General features: G+C 34.7%; 1 protein-coding gene across 1 annotated transcript; it reads left to right on the forward strand.

Moving 5' to 3' along the window:
- The first annotated feature begins 3025 nt into the window (after positions 1-3025).
- On the forward strand, positions 3026-16290 carry LOC142983399 (uncharacterized). Its single transcript, XM_076130234.1, has 21 exons — positions 3026-3208; positions 3290-3350; positions 3434-3623; positions 3878-4029; positions 4462-4641; positions 4783-4933; positions 8073-8252; positions 8347-8498; positions 8645-8824; positions 9074-9196; positions 10309-10569; positions 10961-11050; positions 11297-11407; positions 11937-12122; positions 13725-13921; positions 14334-14578; positions 14695-14702; positions 14770-14959; positions 15251-15402; positions 15675-15848; positions 16136-16290. Exons 1-21 carry the CDS (start codon positions 3047-3049, stop codon positions 16288-16290), a joined length of 3300 nt encoding a protein of 1099 aa, XP_075986349.1. The 5' UTR covers positions 3026-3046.
- Positions 16291-21155: the final 4865 nt, after the last annotated feature.

The following is a 21155-nucleotide window of genomic DNA, read 5'->3' on the forward strand; positions in this document are numbered from 1 at the left end:
AATGTGGTCTTAGAAAATTAAGTGCGTCTCAATGTATTTTACCTTCCTGCAACACATGCAGATACAATAGTAATAATATAACTTAGACAATAAATATAATTGGTATAAGCATGTATGTTTAATCACTTTTACTATTTAGTATCGTACGTACGATCATGTATGTTTATTACCCTAGCGCGAACATTTTACAGATGTAATACTTGAACTGAAGTCCGTGCCTCAGTGCGAGAGCACGCTAATGGCATTTTATAGATGGGTGGCCGCATAGTAATATTTGTTCTGAACTCTGTGCTTTAGAGAGCACGTAAATGAGATACGATCACTTTTGGACTGTGCGACTATGTGTCTTTGTGTATCTTGCGAACATTTTACGTAAAAATGTTGTATGTAGGATGTTATTTTCTATATTATCTTTGAAGTCAAGGTTACAATCATAATGACATTAAAATGAAACCACCGCGGCTTATGCACTTTAAATCTAAAAAATATTTCGATCAGAACATCCAGTAAGCAGAAAAATATTGAATAACAAACATATAAAAGAAACTAGCATCCGAATCGACAAACCCCTACTGGCTGGAGTCGTTTATAACAAATTCGTCTGACTACTATTACCATTCAAGCGAGTATGGTTTAAAAGTAATTGAAGGTTTCTCGAATCAACAGCTGTTGTTGAGTTCTTATGTGATGGTTCTTTAACAATAATTAAAATTAATGACACCAGTAATGATAAACACGAGTACTTTACAAAGTTCATAGGTCGAACAAAACACAAATGTTAAAACTAATTTGTCAAAGTCAAAGAATTCTTCACACAGATTTTTAACAATATGTCGTTTGAGGAACTGCTATTTCTATTTTCGGTTTCAAATACTTTGGTATAGTCCGACCTCTTAATAGAGGACCTTGTTTGCAAGTTTTCGCAGCTGGCGAAAGTATAGGTACATTTACGTTGTTGACTAATAATGTTGACGGCGGCCTGTTTGATGCATACAATTTTATTTTGGATCTACTTAGGGTCATTGATTATAATCTAGATAAATCGTGCATGCCAAGACTCTCTACTATGTTGTCGGACTTTAGTTAATATGCCCATCATATACAGAATATGAATGATTGAAAGTTTTTTATGAAGAAGATAATGACAAATATAGTATGGTGTATTACATAACGGTAGGTAATAAAAAGGACGAGGTTATTTTTATGTTATTCAGTGATTTTCTACATGGACGACTACAATAACTACTGATTCAACATATTAAGAGTATTTTTCTACTAAGGGGTGTCTAACTGTCTTTTGTCTAATAATGTTGGTCCAAATATGTATATGGTGTATATTATGTGCACTCGTGTTGTTGTTACGATGGAAAATAAATAAGAAAGTAAAATATCCAGAGCCACCGTCATACCCTGGAGGTCTACCTTTTCTTGGACATGCGTTCAAATTACTTGGAAGTCTGGAGGGTATGTAATTTTAGATACTTAACCCTTTGACCACCACGGTCGCCTATACCTGACCCATTAGAATCTGCTCGCGACGCTATATTTTTGTTGACATGTACCGACGAAAGCGTCGTGAGCACTTTAAAAAATATTGCCTTTCCACCCCATTGTTCATAAAAAGTTTCTTAGAATGAGAGCAGATCTTGAATCTACGATACTGGCCATGTGCGAATAAAAAATCGATTTTTAAATAAAATATGTAAAACTAGGGAATTAAAGGTGTAGGACTTCAATGGATGTAACAAGAGAGGGATAGTTAAAAAACCGAAGTCTTATACTCAACAGTGGATAGAAGTGGGCTGAATAGATACATACATAGGTAGAAAACTAGTGATCAAAATAACAAATAAATATTAAATTGAATGATTTATACATTTTTGTTTTAGATGTCTGGACAACTTTGAAAACAGCTTCTGAGTTTAGCGCACAAAGAGGCGGAGTAGCAAAATTTCAACTAGGTCCACAAGTATTTTATTGTAAGTATACTTATAGCCATAGAAAGACCAGAATGGAGAAGGTTGGAGAAGGCCTTTGCCACCTGGCAGACGGACAGAAGTAGAACAAAGAAACAATATATGAAAATTAAGAAAATACTGTCATGTCTGTACTGTCCAGAGGCTATAAATAAATAAATAAAAAGACTTAAAGCGGTTTTTTGTCATTTAACATACTGTAATTTTGGTTCTAATACTCTTATTTCTGTTGCAGTTATAACCGATCCAGATGATTTTTTGACGGTTGCCAACAATTGCTTATCCAAGTCCTCCTTCTATGTTTTGATCAGACCGTGGGCTGGTAATGGTCTTGTGACGGCAGATGGTGAGCATAAACTAAAAGAAAAAAAATATTTTAATAAATAAACCTAATTGAAATATTCATTCACGTCTTATAGGGAATAAAGAAATATACATTCATACAGAAATCACGCCTTTTTCCCGGGAGAGGCAGAGACAAGAAAACGCCTCACGATCCTTACAAACTTTCTTCGCTTCAGCAAAAAAAAAAAAAAAAAAATGCCACGTTTAATGATTTACCTAAAGACAAGCGAAAATTAAAGCTATCTAATTCCCAACTATACTCTTTCAGTGGAATCGTGGAGGAGAAACCGTAAACTCCTTGCTCCAGCTCTTAGCCAGCGAGCACTTGACCGCTTCATAGCCCTATTCAACAACCAGTCACGGCGTTTAGTTGATCAACTAGCTACTAAATCAGGAAAAGGCAAATTTGATCATTATTGGTACATGCTCAATAATTTGCTCGAGACTGTTAATTGTAAGTAATAAACTCTAGCACGATTCTCTAAAGACGAGAGTTTGACGTTTGAAATGTACTGCAAAAATAGATCCGATGGTTACCGCTAGAGGCGCTGATCAAATATCTATACAATATTTCTCGATATCCAGCCGGTTGTCGATAGACGATAGTGGTAGAGAATAGCGCTACTGATGCATACTTTAAAAATAATTAATAAGAATACATAATAAATATAAGCTCTATTTTCATTTTAGATACGACTGCTGGATTGAAACGGGAAGAGGATCATATGATTAACAAAAATTATGTTGAGGAAGTTATCCAGTTATTTGAATCCTATATAGAGAGATTACAAAAAGTGTATTTACATTTTGAGTTTCTGTACAACAGGAGTGAACTCAAAAAAAGACAAGATAAGATAATAGAAAACGCAAAAGATATAAGTTATGCGGTAAATTACTTGTAATACTGCTCAGTAGTACCAGTGTACAACTAAATTTTTCTTTTTTTTTTATGCCTAAAATATTTTCAGATAATCCGCAAACGAAAGTCAGAATATCAAACGGCTAATAGTGTTGAGAAAACTGTCCGAGGTAGTTTTATTAACTTACATAGTTCTTAAATAGTAATGTAACTGGTTTCTACAAATAATTACCGGGGTCTTATTCTTTTTCAGACAAACACGTGCCTATATTAGATCTTTTGTTGGATTATTCTATACACGACGGGCTCTTCACTGAAAATGAAATCAGAGAACATTTGGAAACATTTATCTCAGCAAGTTTTGATACAACTGGCACAGCTTTAGTTTACGCATTAAAGTTGCTTGGTTGTCACCCAGCGGTACAAGATCGACTTTTTAAGGAGTAAGTATCCATCATGTGTGATGGTGATAGAGATTTGTTTGTACTCACAGTGCAACTGCGGGGCAAAGGGAGGAGTTAGACCTTGAGACCATTTCAGTTGCCAAGTGATGTTGAGGACTTTGCATGCATTCAAGAACTGTTTTAAAAAACTTCCAGATTGATCAAACAAGTGATAATTATTCGTGATACAGAAATGTAACAAAAATATCGCATGTATTTTTAAAAAAATATCATGTATTTTTATTTGCTTCCAGGATAGAAGAAGTATTTGAAGGAACAGACAGAGATGTTGAGAAAGATGATTTATCAAAGTTAACTTATTTGGAAGCAGTTGCGAAGGAAACCATAAGACTGTATCCTGTTGTACCAGTTATTGCAAGAACTGCCGAAACCGATGTTAAACTTAGTACGTTTTACGGTTTAAGATGAAATAATTAAAACCATAATATTTTAACTCATCACTATACGTATGTTTTCCTTTACTGTTATTGTGATATTACTTCTAATACACAACATAACTTAGAAAAGTCATTGGTGTATGGCCTCGGGTTCAAACTATCGACCACTTGCATGGGAGGTGCATGCTTAGACTACTTGGACATTTGATTATTTCTTATATTAAAACTATAACTATAGTTGGGTCATTACAAAAGTGCGAACTATGACATAATTAAAAGAATGACAGGAATAGGACAGTGTGTAAGTACGAGCGGGAGAGCGCGATTATGTGGTATGACGTAGTTCGCACGTTTGAAATGGCCCAAGTGTAGTTACTGTGTTGTCCTAACCTGTATTAAGTTGATATCTATGCCTATATCTAGTAGGAACTCTTTTTCAGAAAATTACACAATACCCCATGGTACTGATATTGTTGGCTGTATTTATGTTCTCAATCGTCTCCCCGCGTGGGGTGAAGATGCGAATGAGTTCAGACCAGAGCGATGGTTAGAAGGCAAGTGTCCCCCCGAAGCAGTTGGCAAGTTCGCGGGATTCAGCGTGGGAAAACGAAACTGTATTGGTGAGTGATAAGTGAATTAGTCAAATTGATCCAAATTATTAGAGATTAGAACGAGGTGTACCTCAAGGCAACACTTTAGGTCCACTATATTCCCTAAAAATACCTCGACATGTTTTATCACCATATTTGTTATGTTTCCAGGAGAACTGTATGCTATGATTACGATGAAAATAACTTTGGCTCACATAATACGTCGATACCGTATCATCGCTGACAACGACGAGATCAAACTAAAATTCAACATCCTCCTGAAGCCTGTCTCCGGTCATGAGATTTCTTTAGAAAAAAGAAAGTAATTTGCCATATAAAACAATGCGCATATTCATACATGCATAAAATCGTGTTCTATATGTTATGTTATTAAATAGTTTTGTCCAATTTGCGTTTAGGCCTAATTTCACCACTTTTGGATAAATAACAGATAAACTATCAAGTGGAATTTTCACACATGTTTTCATAAATTTGCACTATTTTCTACTGTCTGCTGTCTAAATATCATTTAACTGATGTCTAACTGTGACTTTATCTAGCAGATAAGTTAACCGTCACTAGTTTATAAACTGTGGAATCCTTTGACTTTTATTGGAAAGAAACTATCCAACCCCTTCTGTTAAAAATGTACTTTTTTTAATAAAAAATATTAGTACTAACTGTCAACTGTTGTTTTTATCTCCGATTCCAAGTATTTAATTTGGAAGTTAATGGTATCTTAAAGTCGCAGGCGTAATTACTTTATAAAGTCGGTAAAAATAAAGAGTTTTCGTCTGTATGTGCCTGCGAGTTGGCATCTTGTAAGAAGACTTTACATAATGGGAGCGTACAAAATGATAAAGTGTTTTATTTATTTAATTGCGAGAAACGACACCTAGTAAAGAATACTACAAGTACTTGGTACGGCACACAAAATATTAAAATACTAGCGGACTGACCAGACTTCGTTCGGATATAATCCCATAGGAATTATGATCCCTTCGTTTCCATACAATCCTTGTCCCGGCAATAACAAACATACTAAATAAAGAATTCTCCAATTTAGTTTAGGTGTTCAAAAGTTATGTGTGCATAACTGCATACATTTCGAAAGTTCATTTTTATTTAATATAAGTAGATTCTGAGGCCAAAATGTAACATGTATTGATTTATATAAGACTAGCTTATACCCGCGACTTCGTCCGCCACCTGTATTTTCCCATAGGAATGCGTCATTTTCCCGGGGAGAAGAGTAGTTTATGTCCTTTCTCGGGTATCAAAATATCTTCATACCAAATTTCGTGCAAAATGGTTCAGTAGTTTAGGCGTGATTGAGTAACAGACAGACAGACAAAGTTACTTTTGCATTTATAATATTTGTATGGATAATGCACAGACATTTACTTCTGATATATTTAGTTTTGTTTTAGTAGTAGTAGTGTTGTTTGTCGGTTTCAACGCTTCTGCAAAAAAAAAACCGACAAACAACGCTTCAACGCTTCTGCAGAGGCGCCCACAGCCAGTTGCACTCACTGGTCGGTAAACGATCTGCGAGTTAAGCAACCGTTGGCGCGGTCAATCCATAGATGGGTGACCGCATAGTGGTATTTGAGCTGGGCGTCTCCGTGCTTCGGAGGGCACGTAAAAAGTCGGTCCCGGCTGCTATCTACTAAGATAACAGTCGTTAAGCCATGTCAAAGGCCTTCGGGCGGCTTGAACAACTTTGACACTAGGTTGACCACTAACCATACGATAGGAATAAGAGGAACGCTTCTGCATAATTTTATACGTTAAATTATTAGTTCTGGGTGTATTTTTAGGTGCATTTATGTAGGGATGCACACATATTCTTCTTGTATTTGTTTCATTTATGTTTTCTTCTTTATCGTGAGCATCTCGTTATTGCACAGAAATAAATACATTTTATTGTATAGACTAACTAGTTTTTTCCGTAATACTTGCTTGCCTTATCCACCAGCCCTTAATTATACATCAGCAATAAAAACAATGAGACATACAAACATAATTGGCAGGTATACTACAATGTATAGGTAGTAATCAAACTGACTACACGTGCTGGAGACTTGACTAGTATTATTAGAATATATTACCTGCTGCGGTTTTAGTTGCTGTTTGATATTGGTGCAACTTTGAACGAAGAATCGCACAATGCGTTTCGAAATGCATTATTTTCGGCTGTAACTTTATTTAGTACCTGACGATTTTTAGTGAGCAACAATATGTACGGCGTAAACATGCTTAGTGCATTAAGAAGCAATAATATAGTGAGCCTGTTTGATCCCTTTCTTGGTTTTCATCTGAATGTGATCAGTAGCATTTCTCTATTTTAGAGACTATTGACTAGCTAACGAGATTTTTTGTAATAAAATCAGATCAGCGCCTCGAGCGGGCGCAGTAAGAACAGTTTTAGCAGTACATTTTAAATCACAAATACTCCATACTCGAAAGAATCAACTAGAAAATCGAGGTACAGTTCTAAAATAATTGCGTTTCAGTGGAACCCTGGAAAAGAAATCGTAAGCTTCTCGTTCCTGCACTTACCCAACGAGCGGTTAACTGCTTCATAAACATATTCAACAGCCAGTCACGACGTTTGGTTGATCAACTAGCTACTCAATCCGGAAAAGGCAAATTCGATCAATATTGGTACATTCTGAGTAATTTGTTTGAGACTGTCAATTGTAAGTAATCCACTAATTAATATATTCTACAGAATCTTATAATTTAAAAGTCCCTAATGCGCACTTGGCCATTATGGTGGACTTATGTCCTAACCCCTCCCTCATTACGGGAGGAGACCCTTGCCCAGTGGGACATCAATGGGTTGAACTACATGGTTAAAAAAAATATTTTCATGTTTTACTTGTAGATACGACTGCTTAAATCAAAGAGGAAGATCGTCATATGATTAACAAAAATTACGTTCATGAAGTTACACAGTTATTTGAAACGTATGTAGAAAGATTACAGAAAGTGTCTGTGTATATCTACAGTTTGAATTTACGTATCAAAGAAGTGGACTCAAGAAAAAGCAAGACAAAATAATTGACAACGCGAAAGATATAAGTTATGCGGTAAATGCACTGTAAAATAATAGTTTATAGTAGTTGTTTTAATAAGTGTCTATTTACATTATTAATAAAACACGCCTTCTTCATAGCGGTAGACCAGAGAAGCTCCCATGGTACGATTTTTATGTGCTTCCTGAGCTTTGTTCATATCCATATATCTTGTAACACAGAACTTGTTGTTGTTGCTTTCAATTTTCTATTTCTTTTGCCTAATGTATTTCAGATAATCCGCAAAAGAAAATCAGAATATCAATTGGCTAAAGATTTTGAAATAAAAGTCAGAGGTAATCGCGTCTGTTTCATTTATGTCATAGTAAGTACTTAAGGTTTTTGGAAATTATTATCAAGATGTTGTAATTTTCTTTTCAGACAAACTATAGATCTTCTTTTGGATTATTCTGTAAACGATGGACTCTTTACTGAAAATGAAATCAGAGAACATTTGGAAACATTCATCATCGCTAGTTTTGATACAACTGGCACGACATTAGTTTTTGCGTTAAAATTGCTTATTTGTCACCCAGCGGCACAAGATCGACTTTTTAAAGAGTAAGCTCTTATTTTTTGTGGTGATAATGAAGCTTTTAAAGTAAACTTAAGCGGCTTAATATACTCGTATATACATATTTCTGTTTATTTCCAGGCTTAAAGAAGTATTTGAAGGAACAGACAGAGATGTTGAGAAAGATGATTTATCAAAGCTTGTTTATTTGGAAGCAGTTGCAAAAGAAACTATAAGATTGTATCCTGTGATACCAGTTATTGCAAGAACTGCGGAAACCGATGTTAAACTCAGTACGTTTCATTTTAATATTGAATCTTTTGTACTGTTTTCGTACAAATTATAGATCTTAGAGATTTGGACGAATAACAAATTTAAGATTTGATTACTTATTTATTAGCTTCCTTGCGTATTTTGTATCAAGTCATCTTTTTTTCAGAGAATTACACAATACCAAGTGGCAGCGATATAGTCGGCTCTATTTTTGTTCTCAATCGTCTCCCCGCGTGGGGTGAAGATGCGAATGAGTTCAGACCAGAGCGATGGTTAGAAGGCAAGTGTCCTCCCGAAGCTGTCGGCAAGTTTGCAGGATTTAGTGTGGGAAAACGGAACTGTGTTGGTAAGTAAACATTTTATAATAACTTTTTTTTACTCACTACCGTCCCACTGCTGGGCAAGGGTCTCCTCCCTAACGAGGGGAAGGGGTTATATAATTCAGGTCGATCTAAATGACTAGGGCGAGAAGATTGATCCAAATGTGAAGAAAGAAATATAATAATTTAGGTCCAATACTCTTCCTTAAAGTAACTAGCCGTGTTTGAAGATGAAGATCTGGTCCCGTACAAAATGATTTATGCTATGTTTTCAGGAGAACAGTATGCTTTGACCACAATGAAGGTACCTTTGGCCCACATAGTACGTCGATACCGTATCATCGCCGACGATGACGAGATCAGACTAAAATTCAACGTCTTCTTGAAACCTGTATCTGGTTATGAGATTGCTTTAGAGTTGAGAAAATAATTTAGTTTGTAGTGAAATCTGTAATGTGTTTTATAGATATACTCTCATTTGTGATAAAATATAACCGTATTATTGTTGAATATACCTAATATAGAATATTGAAATGATGTCCTCCTAGCCGATATACGACTACGGCGGTCAGTTTCATTGAAACTGGCCATCTGTGCAGGACTTTGTTTATAGTGCCCAAGTGTGTGCACAATACACAGGTACACTCTCTATTCCATCACTCTCATAGTATGGTGGGACGGATAACCGACACGACCTGTGAGAGGTCAGGCGCAGGACCAACGCCTTTACGTGCTCTCCGAGGCACGGAGGTCTTCGACCTCAACTTCCCAACTCCGGGCAATCTCTAAGAAATTTTTAACAGAAAATCTCAGAAAGGACTTTTTGGCCCGACCCAGGATTCGATCCCGAGACGTCTCGCACGGCAGCCGCATATGCTACCGAACGCGCCACAGAGGCAGTTAAATATTGAAATAAATAAATGCTAATAATGAGTGCTTCGATTTTATTTGTCAACTTTTGGAAGTCTTATCTGAATTTCCCACTAGATGATCCTGTGGTTCCATTACCTACTATTTTTAGACGCTTCTTAATTAAATCTATCACTGGCCGAAGGTGTTATTCTGTCGATTGTTGATGTTATATAAAAATTCTAGGAAACATAAACGGAATAGTCACAAAATGCAGGAAGATGTCTGCGGCGAGAAGGCTCAAGTAGATATAGCAAATAAACGGGTTTTGCACATGGATGGAAGCCTAGTTATAACGACTGAAGCGTTGAAAATCTAAGGGAAAGGCCAGCTGTAGGATCAAATTACAATTAGCACAATGATTTAAGAGATCGCCGCGCCACTCATGTGCCAGTAGATTCAATTTCCTCACAAAACAATGGGTCTTCTTTATACTCCGCGTCCGTTGATTATATCATTCTAAAAATGCTCGCGACTCACGAGTAATTTATTTTAATCAAAAAATAAAATTGGTTTCTACCATTGTGACCGCCAAGCCACATTGACTGCAATAACATAATCCTATTCGTCTTGATATGGGCAGGCAGAAAAATATAATAAGGGCGTAATTATGAATACATTGTCGTTCACGTTCGAGGTATAATACGTAGAGGCAAATGCGTTTTACCAACATTCTGTACCAAACCAAGGGCGAGTACAACGTCAGTCGAAATTATGATGTTGCAAATTTTCTTATATGTGATATTTTTTGGTTTGTTGTTGTGGTGGGTTACTAAAAGAAAGAGTTTTAAGGAGACGCCTTTGTACCCAGGAGCTTTGCCTTTCCTAGGACATGCTTTGTTGATGCTGGGAGATGGTGTTCGTAAGTTTTATTTTTTTTATTTTTGATTGACAGTGGCGTGTAATTTTACTTGAGTTGGTAGTGTTAATGTTGTGTAGTAAAAATACTGTGTTTTTTTTATTAATATCGGTACAAGCATTCAAATAACATACAATCTTAAAATAGGATACAACTTTTTTTTGCAGTAGAATTATTTTTTGACACGGTTTTGAACTGGTGTTTTGGTAAGCGATTAGTCAGATGCAATCGTTTTACACGTGCGCCAGTTGGTGCTAAAACATATTATTACGTTGCGTTGTGATACAACGAGTGACGCAAAAATTAATTAATATGCAGGACATGCAGGTTGAATAACATCGCATCGTGGGTACATTTTTAGCATGTAGTTAATCTTTTTTTTCTGTTTGGTTAGATCTTTTGGAGTTATGGAAGAAAATTTCTTATTATACGTTAAAAGTCGGTGGAGTTTCAAAACTGCATATCGTTACAAGGAATTTTTACTGTAAGTAATATTCTTTTTTAATTATTATTTAATAACATTTACTAGTATTTTTGACTACGAGGCTGCCTTTTATAATAAGAGGAGGCAGCATACTTGTTAAGCAAAAATTTAGGATTTTCTATTTTGTCACAAAATCCTCAAGCACAAACAATGTCTTAGCGGTGTATTAGTTATAAGTTATCCGAAAGATAGTACGTGCTTTAATTCCAAGGCTTACGTTTCCATGAGAATTGTTTTTAATTGCAGTTATTACAGACCCGGATGATTTCCAGACTGTGATGAACACGTGTTTGGATAAATCTTATATTCACGATTTTTCAAAAGAATGGGTTGGTAATGGACTTCTAACTGCTGACGGTAAGAACATCATCATTGTAACTACATATTATAGAACAAAGTCGCCTGCTGCGTTTGTTTGTCTGTTTGCTATGAAATTAAAATCTTCTGAGCGGATATTCATGCGGTTTTCACCGAATAGAGCGATTTACGAGGAAGGTTTAAGTTGTTTATTTGTTAACGTTAACAGGTAAAGCTGGGCAGACTGCTAGTATGTGATAAAAGAAATAACAAACGTTCACAGTTGCTATTATGTTAATTATTGTTATACTTCAGTTAAGTTGTATTTTCGACATTCTATCGTCCTTGTTTGGCTAACTTGTTTGGTCGTGAGTTCCATTCCGTCGCGGCCGTACAATTCCTTTCTGTTTATAGCAAGAACTTTATAAAAAAAAAAACGCATTCACATTGCAATTTGTATAACATTTTTTAAATGTAAATGGTATTTTATAATATTTAAATCACTTCTAAGGTAACTGGGTCAAATGGCCAAACTAAAAAAATGGCCAGGTACCTTACTTACATAAAAAATAATATGCGTCATTTACAGTGGTAACCTGGAAGAAGAACCGCAAACTTTTCGGCCCAGCCTTCACTCAGCGGGCTATTCATCGCTTCTTGGATGTATTTAACAATCAGTCCAGACGTTTGGTTGATCGTCTAGCTACTGAAGTTGGTAAAGGAACCTTCAATCATCGTCCGTACATCGTTAACAATATGCTTGAAACTGTAAACCGTGAGTAAGATTTTTATTTTGATTTGACATTACAATAACGCCTTTTTTTAACCGACTTCAAAAAAAGGAGGAGGTTCTCAATTCGTCGCGATATTTTTTTTTTGTAGGTTCAGCGATCATTTCTAAACGGCTGGACTAATTTTCCAAATTGTTATTTTATTTAAAAGAGTACGCTCCACAGGTGGTCCTATAGGAAGGAACTCAGAATCTGACGATGGGAGGGCATTTCTGAAAAAATGTATGGAAGCACAGAATCTTTGTTGACTTTTTATCAATTGAGGGGGATTTTACGTATAAAAATCGTCATTTTATGATGATGAGCTGATGATGGAGAGCATCCCTACTGAAGGACATTTTTAGCGATTACTCTAAAACAGCTGGTCTGATTTGGACAGTCCTTTTTTTGTTTGGAAAGGTGTACCTCACAGGTGATCTCATGGTAAGGAAGTCAGGATCTGATGATGGCATCCTGGTGAAATCGGGGCATTCCTGAAAAAATGTATGGAAGCACAGAGTTTTTCTTGACTTTTTATCAATTGAGAGGGATTTTACGTATAAAAATCGTCATCTTATGATGACGAGCTGATGATGAAGAGCATCCCTAATGATGAACATTTTCAGCGATTACTCGAAAACAGCTTGTCCGATTTGGATAATTCTTTTTTGTTTGAAAGGGTAGTGTCATGGCAAGGAAGTCAGGATCTGATGAAGGGAGTTCTCGATTGCGGCTCATTTTTATCCTTTTCAGGCTCCTGTGCTCGACGCTTTCTCATACGTGATGCATGTACAGATGGTCTCCCCATTATTTACCTAAAACATCCTTTATCCATGAACCTAATTAGTATATTATTATTGTAATTATACAACTAAAATAGGTAAAGTAGGTTTAGTTGTACAGATACATTAGGTAATTTACCTTTCGTAGGTCGTACGTAATTGTTTGTGGTTGGATTGATTAGTATTTAGTTTTTGAGGCACCGACTTCAAGTGCTACATAAAAAATAAGAAATTGTGTAGGTATTAGGTATAATATTAGTTAGGTATTAGAAGAGTATCAATTAAGGTAGATTAGTAATAAAAATAAGTGTTTATTTAAAGGTTAGTTACGTCGATATCTTTTGTTGTGCTCTTGTAAATATTTTTGGGTAGGATATAGTTTGTTCACATAATATAAGAAATTATTTCATCCTTTGAGATTTTGAGGGCGGTTTTCTTTTTTGTTTAAAAATAATTTTATATGACGTCTATATTCACAGTTGTTTCGTTTATTTTGTGATCCAGGCCGTATTATTTGAGTAGACTATAAAAATAAAAATAGAGCGTTCAACATTTTACTACTGATCGCTGGTCAAAACTTCATGGTATTCAAAAGCGCAATACTTTTTCGCTTCTTGAAACCTGAGTTGAGCATAATAGGGAAATTTTCTAAGAATTCTGAAATGAGGTTGTATATTAAAGTTAACTGTTTCATATTTTTCCTTGCTAGGGCAACCTATTTTACAGAAAAATTTGATACGTTAGTTTTGGGGTCTACCAAACTGGTTGAATGCGAGTTGAAAACTTCCTGATTTTTAGATAATAATACCTTTTTTTTTACTTTAGGAACTACTCTTGGTCTGACCAGTGATGACAGCAATATGATAAATGCAAACTATGCGAATGAAGCCGGTAGCCTAATTGATATGTACGTGGAAAGATTTCAAAAGATATGGCTGTATCCACCATTTGTATACTATTTTAGTGATTTGAAAAGAAGACATGATAAAGTTCTCAATAAATTAAAGGCCATTAGTTTTGCGGTAAATATTATGTTGATTATTATTTATTGCTCATTTAATATAGAGGTTATCTGATATACAGGTTTCTTTTATGACTTAAAAACATTTATTTGAGTTATTAATCCTACTACTATACTATAAATGCGAAAGTTTGTGAGTATGTATGTATGTATGGACGATTGTAACTCTTTCACGCAAATATTACTGATCTGATTACAACGAAATTTGGTATGTACGTAGCTGAAGCTCCAGAATAACACATAGGCTACTTTGAATTCCGGAGTTTTCGAGGGATCGGGATTAACACGGGAAGGGTTTCCACGCGGAAGAAGTCGCGGGCGGCCTCTATTTAGGTACCATAATATCATAAAATATTTTTCTTAAGTAACAAGTAAGCATTAAGGTAATAGTTTTTTATTAATTTTTATCTTAGCTCATCAATGCAAAGAAGACAGAATTTCTTCAAAACAACAATGGGGCAACGACTATTTCCGAAGGTGATTGTATCCCTAATTATATTTTTTATATTGACATGTCTATATGTTTCTTGCTCTTGCCTGGTCCATGTTTTCATTTTCATTCAAGTTTATATTTTTGCTTTTATCTTTTTTTCTTTTTTATTTTTATTCAGTACAATAAAGAGTTTTTTCATTTCAAATTAATTATCTTCTTAAATAGGTAACATGTAACATCTTAATTAATGAATAATAAGAATAATTATACCTTTCTTACATTTGAGGAAACAGGCACCTAAATTTATAACAAGGATAAATTCTGTCTTATACCTACTGCAGTTGGCAAAGTTAGGTATCATTAAAAGCATATAAAGAATGAAATCAATTAAAATACAATACATGTACACATTTCAGATAAGCCTAAGACAATTCTAGACATAATATTCGAATCCCATATAAAGGATAATGGCTTCACCGACGAAGAGACTCGAGAACATTTAGAAACGTTTGTTTTTGGTGGTTTTCATACAACTGGTACACAATTAGTTTTCTTATTAAAAGCAGTGGCTTCACATCCGGATGTTCAGGACGAAATACTTAAAGAGTAAGTATCTAATTATGATGGCTTTCAAAAACCCTTTAGCTTTTAAAGTATTCCGATAAAACAAATCAGAAAAAGTAAAATAGCCTATGTCAAAATGTTAATAAGAAGAATGAATAAATTAATCGTTATACAAATTATGTTTTAATACTTTTTGGTTGGTTGGATAAGGACAAGATAGAAAAGAATATCTTTTTGAATAAAGTATCTGTATTAGTTATATTGGCATGATGACTTTTAGCAACAAGTCCACCTGTAGATTTTGACTTATTTTTTTCTTTATTTTGTTGCTAGATTAGATCGAGTCTTTGAAGGTTCAGACCGAGATGTGGAAAAGGAAGATTTATCAAAGTTAAACTACCTGGAAGCAGTTATAAAAGAAACTATAAGAGTGTATCCTATTGTACCTATCATTGTACGAGATACCAACATTGATCTTAAATTAAGTAAGTATTAGAATTTAATAATTTAAACAAATTACAGGTATTGATCTGTCGTAAACGCAAGTGATTAATTACATTACTTCGTTTTCTTTATAGCATTCGTGACCCGAAAAATCACTGCTTGTGAAAAACATTTGATAAACCTTTGATTAGAACTATGTTTAGAATTATTTTTTCTGCAAGGAAGTGACATGGAAATCAAAATGCTTTGACGGGACTTCTTAGACCATGTACTCTAACTAAACTTGTTGTAAATTAATTTATTAATGTTGCAGAAAATTACACAATACCTCGAGGTGCAACTTGTGTGGGTTCCATATACGGTCTAAATCGACATCCTGCGTGGGGCAAAGATGTAGAAGAGTTTAGTCCCGAGCGATTTCTGGACCCAAATCGCCCTGAAGACTGTTATTTTGCTGGTTTTAGTATCGGAAGGCGGAACTGTATAGGTAAATAATATAAAAATATGCCCTATATAAGTTACCTTTACAAATATTTAAATGGTTAGAGTTCATCAGAATACTGTGACAGGACCACTTTTGTGTTAGAGAGTTTATTTTGTACATTATTCTTACATTCGTATAATGTTGTTACAAATCATTTATGTCATCAACTTTTATACTGATTTGTCCAGAATTGTGATTTTTACTCACTTCTAAGAATTGTTTCGGAAAAAGGCTAGAACAAAATCTGTCCTCCTTTTTAAAGTCAAGTAATAATTATTATTTCATTGCAGGAGTCCAATATACATACATAGTGATGAAAACACTACTTGCTCATATATTTCGTCGTTACCGAGTGGCTACTGATGACAGTAAACTCGTATTGAGATGGAACGCCTACGTCACGCCACTATCCGGACATCATATTTCTTTAGAACTAAGAAAATAACTTAAATTTTTGTAACTCATGATCATGTGACGGTTTTCAATAAAAAATTGTTCACTATAAAAACGTACTGTACAAAAACATCGTAGCGTATTTAAAAAAGTTTTTAATTTTTGGGTTGTTTTTTTCTAGAAGTAAACCTCAATGTCTGGAATAGATCTTTAAAAAAAATAATACATGGTACTAGAAAAGTAATTCCTGATTCATTCCTTATCCTTTCTATTCTGATACCAATGTCTACAACACATATCTTAGAAATAACTTATATATGTTACTGTAAAAGCCCGAACGGTGGTAAATCCTAAGATTTTCCGGTATAACCTAAGATTTACCAACTCGCAATGGTAAAAGTCCGAACAATTCTTTTATTTCGAACTTTTACCTATATTCACTTGATGATATCGAGATGTCGCCGGAGCCCCGCTTCGCGGGGCTCAACCTTCTGGGTGGTTAAAAAAAAATAACCACGAAGGCTAAGGTGGGAGCTTCGCTTCGCTCGCTCCCACCTTAGCCTTCTAACCTAACCTACCCATGTCGCTATGCCCAAAACTCCTTCTTTATAACTATGTCACAGTATATAATTATACCGTGAAATAGTTATAAACATAGTTATGAAGGAGGATTTTTTTATATATCGTAACATAGTTTTTAAACTCTGGCTTGTTCGGACTTTTACCATTGAGAGTTGGTAAATCTTAGGTTTTACCGGAAAATCTTAGGATTTACCACAGTTCGGGCTTTTACAGTAACATATATACATATATGACAGCTGACAGGTACAGTTATTTTAATTACATATTTCATTTGATCAATAACCGCATGAGCCGTTTACCAACTTGATAGCAAACTAACCTCGTTACCGGTTACATCAATAAAGGGATATCCTCCCACGCGACCAACGTCTAAAGACAAACCTAGTAATTCATAAACCACAGCGATTTAGTTAAGTATATTAAAGTGTTTGCTTAAATCTATTTAAAGGCATCAGCTTAAACGGTTTGAGCGCACAACTCGTTAAGAGATAACTTTGTGAATCGCCAACTAAACTCTCCCTATCGAGAACGTTTTACGCGAAAAGAGGATTACAAGGATCTTCTATTTGTAAAGGAAAAATACTGTGGAAACATTCAGTAAATTAGTATTAACTGTTTCTTTTGAATGCCTACTTTTAAGGTTATTGCTGATCAACGCTGACTAGTAGATTTTGCTCTAATGTTTTTAATAAAAAACTAAACCATTTTTCATTTTCGAATCACCAAGCAGCCGAGTACTGATATTAATGTTGACGTTTCAAATTGTATACCGCGTTTGTTTGAAAATCATTGAATTAAATAAGTAGTCCTATTGCAATAGCCTTCTAAAGTGGCTTCATTTAAATACCACATTACTTAAGTGAATGTGTAATAGCAATACTCTTATTAGGTAATATTAGCTCATCGTAGATCTGCAATCATAACGCCGTACTTAGTGGTCATCTCAACACTACAGCAACTGCATAATACTCAAAATGAAATTAAATATCATGAGTTAACTAGTTAATAAATGTAACCCATTAATGTCCCACTGCTGGGCAAGGGTCTCCTCCCGTAATGAGGGAGGGGTTAGGCCTTGAGTCCACCACGCTGGCCAAGTACGGGTTGGGGACTTTGCATGCCCTCAATAAATGGTTTAAACAAATTTTAGGCATGCAAGGTTTCCTCACGATGTTTTCCTTCACCGTTGGAGCATGTGATAATTATTTCTAATACACACATATCTTCGAAAAGTCATTGGTGTGTTGCCTCGGGTTCGAACCTGCGACCACTTGTGTGGGAGGTGTCAACTTATACCACTTGGCTATCACTGCTCACTTAACTAGTTAAGGAACACGTAATTTCCTCTATTTTTGTTATTTAAGCACACTTATAGTCTACATATCTACTATGTACCTACACTATCATAATTACGCGAGAGATGTTTAGTGCCAAAATAAAATTAATGAAACTGTATTTGACTTTAAAAAATATTTCTTTAAGATTAATTATGAGAAAGTAATTTCCGTTTATTTATATTTTACGATGGTTTAATAAGTGAAAATTCAAACAATCTAAATGATAATTTTCCAAAGCTCTTTTCGATCAAAATTCTTTAAGCATTCTGTCGTGCGGCTTGGGACATGACCAACTTAACAACTTGGTGCAAACTTGTTAAATTTTATAAAACGAGTTAAGATTTGAATCAGAAATATTTAATGCGAATAAACTTGCAATCTTTCGTTTAACATTTTAAATTATTTTGTTCAAATTGTTAAGTGAAATTATCAAGGGTATTTATTTACAAGTAAAATACGCTCCACTGACTCATAAATAACTATTACTGTTTATGAGATCGCTATTTATTTCATAAAATTCTTTTGAATAACTTTAACTAGTAGCTGTGGGTTTATTTTCGTGCCTATAAAAATGAAAAAGCTACACATATACATTAGGTACTGCCGAATATTGAAAGTTTGACGTTTAATGTACTGTCAAAATAGTTTCTGCAACACTCATTAGAGGCGCTGATCAGATTTTCATCCAAAATTGCTCAATTTCTGAGCGGAGGACTGAGAAACTCGAGATAGAGATTCAATGTTATTTGTGTAATTATAGGAAAGTATCCATGAATTTTTCACCACCAAATAATCTATCATGCTCCTGATTAGTTATTAGCTTTCTCTTTAAATAAGAGCAGTGAGATCATTGACCAAGTAGTCTATGCAACTAATCATATCATCTGCTAGAGGCTTTTATCAGATTTTCATACAAAATGATTCTATACCTAGCCGGTTTCTGGTAGTTGATAGTGATGGAGAATCTGGGTACTGCAAGGTATCGTTAAGATGCTTCTTTCTCAGCCAGCAATATTTCATTACTAATGCACTGTATTCTTCAAAAACTTTGAAGGAAAACCCACAAGTACCAAGACAAAACCCTGAATGATTCATTCCATCAAACAACTTTTGTCCTTCGAAAGGGTTATCCAGTACCTACTTTAGTACATTAATGAGTTACGAAACAAAACTTGAGACCTCTACGTGGCTTGTTTACCGTTATCGTTAACGCCTGTGATTAGATTAAGAGCAAAACTTTTGGAGACTGTAATTAAGATAGGAAAGGAACGGAATGAAGTAGCTCCCTTTAACTGTGTGTCTGATCTTTAAGATCCATTGCTGGAAGGGTTTGAAAGTCTTTGTTAAGATTATTTTGTTGTGAAAGTCTAAAGTACTGTTCAGCGCTACAATAAACACTAGGGCATTTTTTTTATTTATATTAGGTCGGGGAAAAAGTTTTTTCGCATTATAGTATGTATGAACTTGTAATAAAATCTTTTCTCTACACAAAAAAGCTAGATATTTAGGTACCTCACGAGCTCACTGAAATAAACCTAATGAACCGTGTACTTATTAGTGATTCTTGAAGCCAAGGAGATTTTATGACAAGTTTATACATACTATAATGCGAAAAGACTTTTTCCCCGACTTAATATTTTAAAATCATTACTTTTATGATATACTACATAGATCAACGTGAACATACGGGAATCAGAATGCCTTAGAATGCTTGACCTTTCAGCGCTGGTTACATTGGTCGAAGTTGCAAGCTAACTGATAGTAAAGCTGAGCATTCGCATCATCGGATTCGTTTCTATGGTGCTGCGTCCACTAGATCGGTATTTTAATACAAGATACATTTATACAAAATGACAGATCTTTACGGTCCGTACGCTCCGATTCTGAGGTAGTGTACGCGTAGCTTAAGAATACTATTATTTGAAGATAATAGGTTTGCTGATCGTGTAAATTTGTAGGATTTTTTATGGTTAATCTCCAATGATAGAGGAGGAGATCATGTCGGTTATGTAATTTATAATAATTAAATTAAACTCATCTTTCCTTGATTGTAAGTTTACCAGTTTACCATCGGTATACCGCCATTTTTCATGAGCAAGAAGAGATTTTTAAAATCACTGTTTAAGTGTGTAAAGATCGTACCAAATAACGTTCTCTGGTCTCTGTCCCTATGGGAAGGCTATATTTTATGTATGTATTTACGCTTTTTTTGTATGTTTTTATTTTAATATGTTTTCCTTTTAACACGGAAACACGGATGTATATTATAAATGTTATTATACGATAGTCACATGTACTAATCAATGTGTTTATTCACACAATTTCTATAAGACAGTGCGTGATAATAGTGCGGGTATGAATTATTGGACTTTGCTTAACGATAAATGAACAGATTATACGCATAAATAACTGGAATTAATAATAATAATGCTAGTTGCAATTTGTAGCTATTTATTGCGATGTTATAAACTAGAACTGCTTTATTTTCATAAATGTATGGAAACAGGGGGCTGAATCGACCTACGTTTGAAAAATGACACCATTTACATATCTGTACGAGTGTGCGAGTATTAGTCGCGTTAACCGATTTTTACTATGTAGGACACATTGTAAAAGTCATTTAACGCAACTAATACTTTGACTTCATTTTGGAACTTTGGAATTTTAATTTATATGACAAAAAGTCACTAGGTTGAACCTACTACCATATGGAATACTTAGCATAGAAGAGAGAGAGAGAGAGAATGCCAAATAGTCACTTTATTCATCGCAAAATCTTCTCACAATACTTAAAAATAGCTCTAATAGCATCAATGCTTGTGGATAAGAGTCGAATAATATTTAAGAAAAAAAATATCGATGACTTCAACACTTAACGATCTAACTGATACTATTTCCGAAGTGATAAAACTGGCCATTTGCAAAAAATCACAATTTAAAAAGAATCGTTATAAAATAGCACATTCAAATATCGAAAAAGAACGAACTGCATTTTTTC

The sequence above is a fragment of the Anticarsia gemmatalis genome, chromosome 24, assembly GCF_050436995.1.
Source record: "Anticarsia gemmatalis isolate Benzon Research Colony breed Stoneville strain chromosome 24, ilAntGemm2 primary, whole genome shotgun sequence".
Taxonomy (NCBI): Eukaryota; Metazoa; Arthropoda; class Insecta; order Lepidoptera; family Erebidae; genus Anticarsia; species Anticarsia gemmatalis.

Excerpts from the sequence above, each read along its gene's own strand:
- LOC142983399 (XM_076130234.1), top strand. The coding sequence starts at position 3,047 with ATGATTAACAAAAATTATGTTGAGGAAGTTATCCAGTTATTTGAATCC. Across the intron at positions 3,209-3,289 it reads CAAAAGATATAAGTTATGCG|ATAATCCGCAAACGAAAGTC; the intron begins GTAAATTACTTG and ends AAATATTTTCAG. Across the intron at positions 3,624-3,877 it reads CAAGATCGACTTTTTAAGGA|GATAGAAGAAGTATTTGAAG; the intron begins GTAAGTATCCAT and ends ATTTGCTTCCAG.